The sequence below is a fragment of the Haliotis asinina genome, chromosome 9, assembly GCF_037392515.1.
Source record: "Haliotis asinina isolate JCU_RB_2024 chromosome 9, JCU_Hal_asi_v2, whole genome shotgun sequence".
Taxonomy (NCBI): Eukaryota; Metazoa; Mollusca; class Gastropoda; order Lepetellida; family Haliotidae; genus Haliotis; species Haliotis asinina.
Genome location: NC_090288.1, coordinates 23,472,397 through 23,485,706, shown reverse-complemented (window position 1 = coordinate 23,485,706; position 13,310 = coordinate 23,472,397). Strand labels below are relative to the sequence as shown.

The 13,310-nt window shown below is 37.5% G+C and overlaps 1 protein-coding gene across 1 annotated transcript in view; it reads left to right on the top strand.

Annotated features, from left to right (window-relative positions):
• The window catches only part of LOC137296913 (ankyrin repeat domain-containing protein 26-like), a 523,769-nt gene that overhangs the window by 382,642 nt on the left and 127,817 nt on the right, over nt 1–13,310 (top strand). Inside the window, exon 36 of the mRNA XM_067828810.1 lies at nt 8,083–8,133. Coding sequence (XP_067684911.1) covers nt 8,083–8,133 — 51 coding nt within the window. The remainder of the gene's footprint in view (nt 1–8,082; nt 8,134–13,310) is intronic.

Sequence of the window (13,310 nt, the reverse complement as noted above, 5' to 3'; positions counted from 1 at the left end):
AATTGCAAACCAAGAAATGGGATGCAACTGAGTACTTTACTGTAGCAGGCTGGACAAGGCCATGGCAGCTCACATGCGTCTTGATGTCAGTTTCCTTGTGCCATAATGCAAGAGTTCAATTACTTGAGGGCAGACTAGAATGGCAGTGACACCAAGGTATTGTGACGCAATGCAAAGAGAACATATTAGCATCTGATAAGAGTACTGTCAGCGCCTTTGTTCTTTCACTGAAGGATCTTGGAATTCACAAGTGCTCTGTGACATCATACCTCACATAATCACAAATTATGTCATCCCCTCACAATTTCATTCCTTCCTGGGTGGTGAAATTAAGGCTATGTACATTTGTCGCACTCACCTGTTACCTTCAGAAACTTGATCTCATACCTATTAACATTTGAAGTGAGCAATCCTCTCAAATAGTTTTGTCCATTTAGGACTAGGTAATTGCCCAATACCAAGGAATCTATGGGAGCTGGCTTCAGTCTATCCACCAACCATATGTTGGATTCTGGCTATAGCGCTACCAAGAGGGAATGTTTATGCCACTGATTATGAACAATCACAATTATTGTTTGTACTTATAACTAAACTTACTGCTGGGTTATGCACTGAACACCCATTCCTAATCCTTTCTTCAATATATTACAGGAGACCCAGGTAAGAAAAATTGCATTCACTATTGTCGTGGCAGTTTAACTCATTAAGGCTGAGAGCCGCGTATATACGGCAAATTTATTAGCTTCTCACAGCGAGAGGGTTATTAGCTTCTCACTTAGGGGTTAATAAAAAGCACCTCTTATTCAGCGAGAGCCGCATATTGGGGGTTTTACATTTTAAATTCGTACTGTACCTATAATTTCAATCAATTTAGCAGTAACGATCAAAGATTAGCCTTTCTTACGAGAGAGATTACTTTCTGTGTTAATCAGAAGAACTATTAATGTGTTTTGATAACAATTGCTTGCAATGTCGGGGTTTTATACGGGCAGATGAACACATGTCTGCGAGAAAAGGGATTATGATATGTTGTTTCAGGAGGCATGTGTTTGTTACTCGTCATTGGGAGTGAATACTAAGATACTGTTTCCACATTGATTGAATTAACGGTGACAAGGTTACAAAACCTTCTTCTAAATTAAATCATTCATTCATTCGTTGTAATAGTTCATATAATGAATCGTAGACATAAATAGCAATACTCTATTACACACGTATAGATTTTAAATAAATCAAGTCACTAATTTAGACCTAATTCATTTGCGACTATTGCTTTTTAAAGCTGACAATAATACATAATCGAATATGAAGTGATAACTCTTGCCTCTACTCATAATATACATATATAGTACACATAAACCATACAAAGGTAACTGGGGTATTTTGTTCAAGCTGTTTCATGCTTATTTGAAATGTGATTTTTCAATGCAATTTACATAAGCATTGTGTAAGAAATGTTTGTTGAAACTTTCAACCTCAAAATAACAGCCTCTGGTCGAATGCATGTCCAGGTAAACTTTTGTCCCGTGACAAAGGTAAAACAAACTTATGTGCTGTTACATCTTTGGACAACCTGTTTTGTGGAGTCACGCCCATTGCCAATCTTCTGAACCTCGTTTGCTTTCAAAACAAATATAAGTATGCCCATCTTCATAAATATTTGGGGAGATTCAACTACAAGTGTATACATCACAATAAATCAGTATCGTGTTACTTTTTTTAATTCTATAATACATGTATTTGAATTATGATATGTATTCGTAACAATGTACAGATTATATTGAAATGTTTAGCAAGCCATTATGTTTGATGTACAAGTAGTGTGCGCAAAAAGTATACGCAAATAAATACTATCTCTACTCAATGATTGGATTGGGTTATCCAGGTTAAAGATAATCAGATTGTAGTGCTTTGAGCGCTTCAAAAAAAAATAAATAGACTTGTCAAAGTGCTTGTTAATTCTACGTGTACATTTCAGGCATCCTTACGATTATATATGTTCAAAATACACAAAGTTTTTCATGATAGCTAGAGTTGATAAAGCTGAAATCTAGCATATCGATTGGTCAACGATCTAACCAATAGTCAATCTGTATCCAAGCTGTCGAGTGACCGAACGTACTTTTCGGAAATTTAGCCCACGCCCCATCACCTGTCATTTCCAATGTGACAGGTATCTCATGATACGATTGGTCATAGATATCAAATCAGGGAGTATATTGAACAGTTGAGATACAAAACATCCTATTCAGGAACTTCGATGAAGCCCATCCCATGACCCTTTGTGTTATGTATGTGCAAGGAATAGCATTATACAAAATGTATGCATGTATCTTCGTATATTTTCTGCGTTAAATGTAGATGAACCAAAGCGACAAACTGAATCTGTTATATGTAAGTCACAGAGTAGCTTATAAGTACTTTCCTGAAAATATTCAGTATACACTAGCAATGTATCAGCGAAAACGCTTCTTTCATAGATTATTAGGCATGTGCGTAAATTCGTCTTTACTGCCATTGACATAGATGTTTTGAACAATTTAATCTCACACATTGATATTAGAGGGACATTCGGTTTAAGTATGTCTTACATACAAAGAATCCAAACATGTGTGAAGAAAGGCACACTTACATAATCCCTTACTTTGTGTGCTATTGAAAGTTTGACACCTTTAATTATCACGTGTAGCAACTAATTCCATTGATCCATCATCAGTAAAAGCAGGATAGCATATTAATCATGGTATTGATACCCTTGCGTATCATCATTCAGACTACAGTAATAAGATTATTTAACGCTACTATTGGTCTTGAAACAACAGTCTCTGGTAGAATTTATACGTAGCCACGCCCCTACTCCCTTATTGAACGGACTGTCACGGGACAACTGTAAAATAAACATGTGTTGTTATTCATGTATGTGTATGAATAGTGATGTATGTTTGCAGCGTTAAGTTAAGATGAACAAAGTGACAAACTATAAATTTCTATATGCTCCATGTTACTTACACACCTATTTATACTTTCCTTGAAATAGTAAGCACGATCAATGTATTGGCAAAAAATGTAGACAGTTATAATGCCCCCCCCCTTTTTAAACTCTATTATAAATAATATATTATAATTCAGTCAATGCGATGAGAGAGACAGGAGGAATTTGTATATTTTTTCATCTCGTACGTACAAAGACCGGATAGGTGTTGATAAAAATACAGCACACAAAGGCAAAGGGGTATGAGAGACACAGGTAATAAATTACATAAAATGCTGTAATATATGTATTTACATCGGCCTCTTTTCCATCTTTACGACACAATTAAATAATCAGTACTTGTTTGTGAGACTAGACAGTTTCCTGTCATATCTGAGACCTGCCAGGGAAATCAGGCATGATTAGCACTAATTAGCCTTGTCTCAGCAATCAGGCAGTCAGCGAGGGGTGCCAGGTGTTTGGCAGTGGAGCGGCTCCAGGGTTTAATGAGTTAAGAGTTATTGCAGCAGCATAGGGAATAAAGTTGTCTACTGTCCCTGAGCTCCAGTCTGTTGATCATATAAATTGGTGGATCAATCACAGAATTTTCGAACCCTGGTTTGGGATTTGTCCGTTGTCTTGGCTCATCTTACGTTGAATGTATATGAACCATTGACTAGGAAAGATTTTGAGCATGTCACTCAAGACCTCCTTCCTTCTGGCCATGGCTACAGCTGTGCGTATATCCGATTTACATGCGTTGGGTGTTTCACGGATACGCTTTGAAAGGTCTCGACATGCTAGTGTTCCTTGGCTTAAGGTGGGATTTCCTTGCTAAGAACCAGTTACTGGGACAGCCGGATTGTATCCTCTGTATCCCTCCGCTGTCATCTGTCCTGGGTCCAGAAAACACTGAAGACTTGTCCTTGTGCCCAGTTCGGGCTTTGAAGATGTTGTCGATGAACCTTGATTGGTGTATTTTGCTAGTTCTTCTAGTTGACCCATGAAGATGTTTGCATATGAGGGTGCTAGTTGAGTTCCCATTGCAGTACCCCGACCTGGAGATAATGGGTGCCATTAAAGACAAAGTTGTAATTATGTAGGACCACTTTTAATAGGTTTAGGATGCCTGCGAGAGTGATTTGCCAGTCTGGTTTGAACTGTTTGGTTGCTTGAATGACTGATCACTGCTGGGGATGTTGATGTACAGGGAAGTGACGTCCATGGTGACCAGAAGTATATCTGGGTTATCTGAGAGTTTGGTGATTCCAATTGGATAAAATGAGTGGTATCCCTTATGTAGTTGTTGTACTTGGGGACGAAATGTTTGATATGTTCGTCTACAAAGCTGCTGATTTTTTCAGTAGGGGCTTTGTTAGAGCTGATGATAGGCCTCCTCGGAATATTTCCGGGGGTTAGGCATTTATGAATCTTGGGGAGGAGGTAGAATCTGCCCACATGGAAATCTCATGGGAGGAATCCCATAAAGACCTTATGGGACATCTCATCCTTGATAGAGATTGGTTAGATCTCTCGTTATTACGAGATACACCTCAAGCTGATCTGGCCTTGTGTAGTCTTTCCACTTTCATTTATGTGACCAATATGTTAAGTTTCAAGCCTTTCCGAAAAGATTCTCAACTGCCAATGTTCAGTTGCCACAAGCTGCATTTGAAGTTTGTCTTCCACATGCATTTGACTATTGTTTTGGGGAATTTTTAATCAAACATGGTCCTTGTGTGTTTCAGTACCCTGTTTTAACTGTTTTGGACAATGGTTCATTTCACTCAAACTCAACATATATTGAATCAGTTGCTTCACTGAATGTTTTAACATGTCGTTTAAAGTGCTCTTGTTGAGGAAATGCCAACATTCAGGCATTTATACGTAAACATAGAACATGGGCATTCGTGTAACATCCTCTATATCCATACTTTGAGACATCAGACCGGGGCAAATCATCACATATCACTATGAAAGATAACAAAACAAAAAGTAGTTTTCACATAGTTATGATCCGTTCTCAGTAGTGTTCAGTTCTAACAGTGAGTACTTTCTAATTCCGTTCTTAATTAATCCTAATCAAATAACAAACAAGTGACACTGTCAGCTGAATTAGTTGTAATTCATTAAGACAACAAAATCCCTTTGATTTATGCCACACCACGTGTAAACATATGGAAACAACCTCAATACAGTGGGATATTTTCCCATGAAAGGTAGGTGATTTGAGTTTCTTTGCAAATATTAACATAGAAACATAATATTGCTTTTAGGGACCATGGAATTATATTGAGATATCAAAAATATTGTGACATCCATACTAAGCTAAGAGCTTGAATAATGATAACTTATGAAGGATTTTGCAGGGACTGAGATGTTAGTCTTGACAATTGAGAAATCAAGTTATCAGAGTTAAATACAATGGCGCTCAACTGTATATGGTTTTGATCTAAGAGCATGCACAACAACCACAAGTCGGTTTGATATGTTTTTGCCAATAAGCAGTTAGCGTTTCCCAGGCTTTGTGCCTCCAGTGCTGGATCAGGAGGTATTTACAACACAGAGCCAGAAACACCTACAGTCAACATCAGGACAAAAAGGAAGCTTTCGTAGTTGTCATTCAGAGTTAAAATAGGCGAAGATTTGAATGCTATTCTTTCATCCCAGAAGTATTCAGACTGCAATAAGCATCCATGATTCTTTCACGATATTGTCCTCACAAAGATGACATAAAGATCTGTATGCATTGATAAATCTTCATTCTTCTGTTGTTAGTGTTATAATAAATCACTATGAATAGTCATTGTTACCATATTTCAAAGCTCGATGATATTGGGAAAGAAAGTATTGGGCTTCAGATGTTTGACACCTTCTTTTTCTATGTGTTTTTTTCTCATGTTTGGATGTTCCAGAGTGTTTGTGATAATGTTTTTGTCAATATTTAAACAAAGACTTAAAGATATATATATTCAAACTTGTCATGAATCTATCCGTACTTCCACCTATCTCAGCCACTATAGTTCCATTAAATCAATATTTCAGACTGAAATGTACATACATAATCTTCAGGACAAATCACTTGTAAGAACATTGTGTAAATTTAGAACATCATTGCACACTTTACCTCGTTCCATCAGAGAATGCAATGAACTTAGAGATGCTGTTTGCACAAACTGTAATTCAGGTGATTTAAGTATATAAGTATGATGAATATGCACAGTTAAGGCTGAAATACCCTTCCAGAATTAAAAACTATTACCTTTTGTAAGCAGTCAATGGCAAATATTTTAAGCTCACAAAATATGCACTGTGTGCGTTCTCTCACTTTGTATTTAAAACATGTTTTTAAAATCCACGAAAGCTGTTAAAAAAAAATAGTAACACGTGACTGTTTATTTGACAATCAACCATAATTGTACTATAAGCCATGTGGCCAGTATTACTGAATAAACTGTCTGTCTTGCAGCATTTGGGTCTAATCCCTCATATTGACTTAGTTTAGTAGGGTTATCCATTGTAACGGGTGAGAATTGTCCACAGAATTCTGTGGATTTGATCATGCTGGGATCATTCTTGTGAATTGTCAAAAACTTTGGCCCCCAAGACCCCCGGCACATTTTCTTTTGTTTTCACTCCCATTCTCATCCCTGTAATCAGGGACATAAGTCCATGTTGAAAGCTAATGGACAAGACTAACTGAAAGTGACATCAAATATGCCATCACCTGGATATGTGATTTTTTTTTTTTCATGATATTCACTAGTAAGTAGGATTGGCATATGTTATCACTCCAGCCAAACGCTGGCGTATGTGTCTAATTTGTTGTCACTTTTGTTTTAGATTGTTTCTCACTTGTGTTCGGGGAACTCTGCCACTGTGTGATTTGTCAGCCAAGTGACTGAGGGATGAATTTGCAAGAATACAATAAAGATAATTCTTACAATCCTACAGAGTACTTTATGACTTCTTTGAGAAGGGTTAGTGGGGTAGCCCAGTGGTTAAAGTATTTACTCATGACGAAGACCTCCGTTTAGTACCCATACGTACATGGTTGCAGTGTGTGAATCCTGTTTCTGGTCTCTGTGATACTGTTAGAATATTGCTAAAAGCATGTGAAACTAAAACTCACTCACTGAGAAATATTTAGAAGGTGGAGCAGTAAAGGATAACAAAATATGGATGAACAACTCTTTACTATAGTGAGGGCAATGGTGTTGTAATCTATACCGAAACATTGCTCTCATTGTAATAAAGTTGTTCCATCATGTAATCTGTCATTAGAGTACTTTGCACTTGAGATATCAAAGAAAATATTATGATATTTTATCATGCTTCTGGTAGGGGACAAAACTTTCCTACAGTGGACAGCAAGGAAGAAAGCCAACACATCGCTTGGACTTCAAAGTATTTAACTTAATCCTGTGGATTTAGAAACGAAATTCAAGAGAAAAGGAAATCAGGTGTTAGAAGTAGTTTTCTCAAAAGTCTTACTAACTCATTAAGCCCAAGAGCCACTTCACTGCTCAACATCTGGAACCCCATGCTGATTGCCTGGCTGGCTGTAGCGAGACCATTTAGGGCTACTCATACCTGATATCCCTTGCAAGTTTCGGAGATTACAGGAAACCATCTCGTCATACGAGCAAGTCCTGATTGTTTGTTTAATTGCGTTGTAAAGGTATATGTTGAAAGAAAGCAGGAGTGAATACATGTCATATATGTAACGTTTTACGTAATTTTATTGCACTTTCTCTTGTAGACTTTTGGTGTCATGTACATGTGTATTTTCTTAACACGTTTGTATTCTTTGTATGTAAGACATACTTAAACAAATTGTCCCTCTCATTGTGTGAGGTTAAATTGTTCAAAACATCTATGTCAATGGCAGTCTCTGACTTGTCGTGATGTGGCTGCAATATTGCTGATTGATGTTAAATATTAACTCCCTCACTCTGATATTGTGTTTCTCACAAACAAATCTTCACATCTCCAGGCAGAGCATCAGTAGTATTGACTGACCTTGTAAATCAAGATCAAAGCTGCAAAGCTGTCCTCAAATGAGTCCGTGATTCATAGTATGTGTGAATATTTCATGTTTTCACCAACAGATTGCCCAGCTTGACCGTGAGAAGCAGGATATTCATGAGTCTTTGGAAGGGGTAAGTCGTTTGTTTTACCTTAACTATGACTTTGCCTTTTGGTTCTCCAAGGCCCACTTGCACAAAACATCTTAAAGATCACATACACTCTAGGGGATGCAAGTGCATAAATCACTCACTGACATGGTTATAAATGAAACTCCATCATTAAAACTGTTCATTTCGATCTTTAATTACCTTAAATCGACCTTTTTGACAACAGTGCCCAATTTGCGCCTTCAAACGAAATTTCAGAGCAGCGCATATGACATAATAGTAGGTATTGATATGAGGGTCTACACAGAATTCATCTACATTTCAGGGGGTAAACTATTTCATTTACAGGTTTGTACAAACCTGAAATCGCGACAGCTGGTAGTAAAATATGTATTTTATTGATGGACATTAGGATTTTATGACATTGCTTATATGACAACAATTTCACTCTTGGAAGCGAGGCAGGGGTCAATATAATGTTACAATAATATTGTCACTTCGACCACAACCTCGTTTCCGAAGAAGAAAGCATTCTATTCATGGAAAAGATATTTGGTCAGCAATGTGCGTAGTAAGCAGTCTTGATTTTATAAACTCGAAACTTGAACTCCATTTTCTATCCTGAAAGTATGATAGGAGGCGAACCATCTGATTTAGTATATACCACAGGCTTCCACAACGCTCACTTCGCCTTCACTAACAACCAATTTAAGCACAAACTACGGAGTATGGTGGAAATCTGTGCATAGTGACACCATCACCCGACCCCAAGGAGCACTTGAGGGCAAGACAATTTGGCATGTCTTTGACATTGAGAAATCAGCAAAATGAGATGCTTCCTACACATTTTCTATACAACTAACTGAAAATCGTTCCTTCTATGACGTCACTGCAGGGCTCTGGTGACAGTTACATAACCTGTCTGTGGTTTCGTTTGCAGGTGAGAGAGGAGATGGCATTTTAGCAACTTTTAAGTGCTTGGTATTGACTTATGCCATTGTGGTAAAATCTGCCATGCCCAAATACAGTGTATGTTATGTTGTGACATCAGATCTCCACATATTTCTTTTCGGTCATTGTTACCTGAGGGTGTTGGGGTGTTATACCCTTCTCCCTAGGCAATCTGTATTTCCTCCACTCTTTGTCTGGGGATGATGTAGTCAGACGGTATACTCAAGGAAAAATCCAGTTTGGCGTTCAAGTCCTTTTATTTTTGGTATAGTTTTTCACAAACAAAGGTCCTCAAATATTTCCTAGTTTCTGGTCTAAGCACAACATTAGTTTACAACGTCCTGGAAGAACTTGTTGGTTTCTTTCACAACTTCTGATACTATAAGTTCATCTGAGCCATTCTCTCAATATACGGAGAGAACCTCTCAAGTCAACGGTGGGGCCCAGAATCGCGCACCACTCACCGGACAACTAACAAAATAGAAGTCATGACAATTTAGGCTCCTCCCCCAAAATAATGTCCTACGTCATACAGAAATGACTCATACCCAATCTTAATAATTAGTTACTTTCATTAGTCCCTTTTCCGAGACTTTATCGGTACCATCAAATTCTTCCAGTATAAAATATCTTCGTTAATCAACTTTTAGCCATCCATCAACCACACATTGACATATCTGACAAAATATCAAATAATATTTCAGACTGGTAGGCGCCAGAAGATACTTAAACAAATTATTTCCGATCCTCTGCGTGTCCCTTTTATTGACACACTGACCATTAGTATCCTAATGTCCATTTGCCTAATCATGTATGATCACAAAGTCCTAGTTTTATGTTACTTCTGAGAAATTGCCATTTCCCTCGAGAAAAGTGAATCCATAAAATTTGATTACTTGGTCAATGCACTTTCCCAGTACATTGACCCTTCCTAACTTAACTTCAATTGTTCCTTATATTTCTATCAAATATTTTATAAACTTTTTAACTCAAAATGTCTTGGTTATACATGCCCCTCCTGTTGTAGAGCATGTCCCATGCGACTGATAAATGGCTTAAGTTCCAACATACACATATAAACATCATATCCATAGCAATAGCAAAGATTAAGATATACATAAATGATACAATATCAACAGAGTACCTCTATATATGAGGACCCGAAAACTCAAAATGCCAAAATACAAGTAAATGTCTCAGATAGGATCTGTCTTTGGTTGTACCTATCTGAGAAGCGAAACAGTCATTTAATAATTAATAACCTTGAAACAGTAACCCAGTGAACATAGCCAATGCAGATGTGTTGTAAGGTCAGTATAAATCGAAAAGCAGGTAAAAATTCTTGTTTAGACTTTTGAACATTTTCACATTTTTCTTTTCACACAGACTGCAATAGTTTTACAACATTACTTTACACATTCTAATTATAAATTCACAAAGCATGCAACATTTAAATACAATATGGAATAATTAATACATGAGGACACTAGTATGTCTGAGTTCACTTACGTTATCATGAGTGAGTTTCTTTTCTAAGTCACATGTGCTGAAATCATTACAATGTTCTCCTGTTTTAAAGAAACTTAACAAGAATTTAACTTTATGTATGCTGTCTTTACTGTTACACAAGGTGATGGAGCTGAAAGTCTACCTGACTCAATTAGTACTGGGTACGGTTCATGTCCATGTATCAGTGAAACGAACATGAATGAAAGAATGTTTCCAATTAAGTGTCTGTATAAAAGATATGAAGTTCATAATAGCCATAGCATGTCCCCTATCAGAGTCTAGTTATCCGTAGAGAGATGACCAGTTGAGTGTAGGTAAATTATTATTTTGTCTTTCACTAATTTTACAACTCTCAAAGACTAAAAGAAAATACTCACAGGAATGACTTTACTTGATATGGTTAAGTGGTCTTGTCACTGGATGTTGCAGTGAGCATCATTGACATAAACAGTACTGTCCTGACTGATGAAATATACCTTCGAAATTGTGTAGTGTTTAAGTATTCTTATCCTTTGGAAGTTTATAGTTTCACGAAATTCTGTTACCAATGTAAGATACTGTGGAGTTTGGTGCATAAAGATAACTCACTCCCCTTTGACTAAAGATAGTACCCCAGTGAAATTTATAGGTATGTAAGGAACATGTTGTCAATGGTATTTAGTTCTGTTGTCAACGGTGTATTCAAGTTCTGAAGCTGAAAGGTCCCATGAAACATCAACAATTGGGAAAAAAAATCTTCTGATTTCAAATACTCTGTTCCTTCTCCTTATCCTAATGAGACAATATCTCTCCTAAGTAAATGAATATCCAACAATCCCAATTGGTCGTCACCAATATACCATACAACATATCACTCTCCCACAAGGGATGTTTACTACATCAGACTGCAGAACAGTGCACATTGCTCGTACGGTCTCTGTTCATGAGAAAATAATATGCAGTACTCGTGGGTCAGTCAAATATCATATCATAAAGGCCTTGTTAATATTTAATGTCCAACTGTTTTGTTCACTTACTCTGTTAGTCCCAGTCATAGGTAATCTTTCCTATGTTAGTCCCTTATTTTGGTCAATCAACCACTCTACTTATATTCAGCTGAATCCTCTGTACGTCTCATATACAACTGCCTCTGACCAGGCGAGAAAAAAAATTGTCACCCATCGATGTAATTGGCCTCCGCTTACACTCCATGACCGATTTATAGGTCTTCACCCAGGCTACGAGACAGATCGACACTCCGTCCTTCGTCCCGAATGAATTCATCGTTAGTCTTTCGACTGTCCTCATCGTTCAGAAACCTGAGGTAGATGTTCATCTACCCCACACTAGAGAGTGTCAGTCATCTCTAGACTCTTTTGAGCTTTTATATATACCACGAATGCAGGCATGTCCCTCTGCTTCGTATTCATCAATTCTCATAAATGCAGGCATGTCCCTCTGCTTCATATACATCAATTCTCATAAATGCAGACATGTCCCTCTGCTTCATATACATCAATTCTCATAAATGCAGGCATGTCCCTCTGCTTCATATACATCAATTCTCATAATGCAGGAATGTCCCTCTGCTTCATATACATCAATACTCATAAACGCAGGAATGTCCCTCTGCTTCATATACATCAATACTCGTGTGCGCGGGCACGTCCCTCCGCGACTTTTCCATATCACTTCTCATAACTTTGGGTACCCATATAAGTTGACACGTGTCATAATAATATTGGGACTTCAAAAAATAAGTATAACTATCTCATACTCGGAGTTTAGGAACATGTTGATCAGGAATTCTATCATTTGGACTTGTGCTTCTGTTTTGTTTTTCCCTTCATTGTCTTTCTGATGTGGAAATCCTCCACTGTTGCTGATGGAAGAAATTCCATAGGACCATTTCACATTTTAAGACATCTAGATAACTGACCTTGTGCATTTTACCCGTGTGATACAACATGCATTGTCTACTGCTTTGATTTGTCTGCTATCCGTTGCATTACTGGTTTCATACCACAGTCCCTGACAAATTTGATACAGTTTCCCTTAACCGTTTTAATATCTACAAAAACTGAGACTCACTCTATAGTTTGACCGTCATGTCGGCGTCAGCTACAAAAAGTGTTATTCACCTGCCGTAACTATTATATTGTCATACTGAGATTCAAGTAACTGCACCTGTGGTACAACCTGGGATTTACTTGTCTAAAGCAAATCACCTATTAATACACCTGCAACACCTGATGATATACCTGTGGACATACCTAAACTCTCACCTGTAGTCATACCTATTGACATGCATATGTCATCACTGACATGTATGGTGTTTGTGTTCATTATTAAACAATATGACATTGCCACCTGCATCACCAACTGGCTACTCAGAAGGATGAGTCGTCACCTGGTGAACCAACCTGTAAAGACAGGCCACTTTGTGTATCCGACATGGAGGCAAGTACCTAGTGCACCTGGGTGCATAGCCAAAACCATGTTAGGACATGTCACATAGTTTCTTACGCAGTGACTAGTAGGTAAAGAACTGTCACCTGCAACAACTTTTATAGTGTGTTTGCTGTACTGGTCTCACTTTACATATTATCCAAGACAACTTTCTCTTTTACCTTTATAACTGCCTAAGTGAATATTTTAATGACTTAATGACTGGTAGCATTCATCCATCTGAATGATTCAATTTGATTTTCAAGTGAAGTAATACATCTAGTACCATACACATGTAAAGATTCTGTAATGGA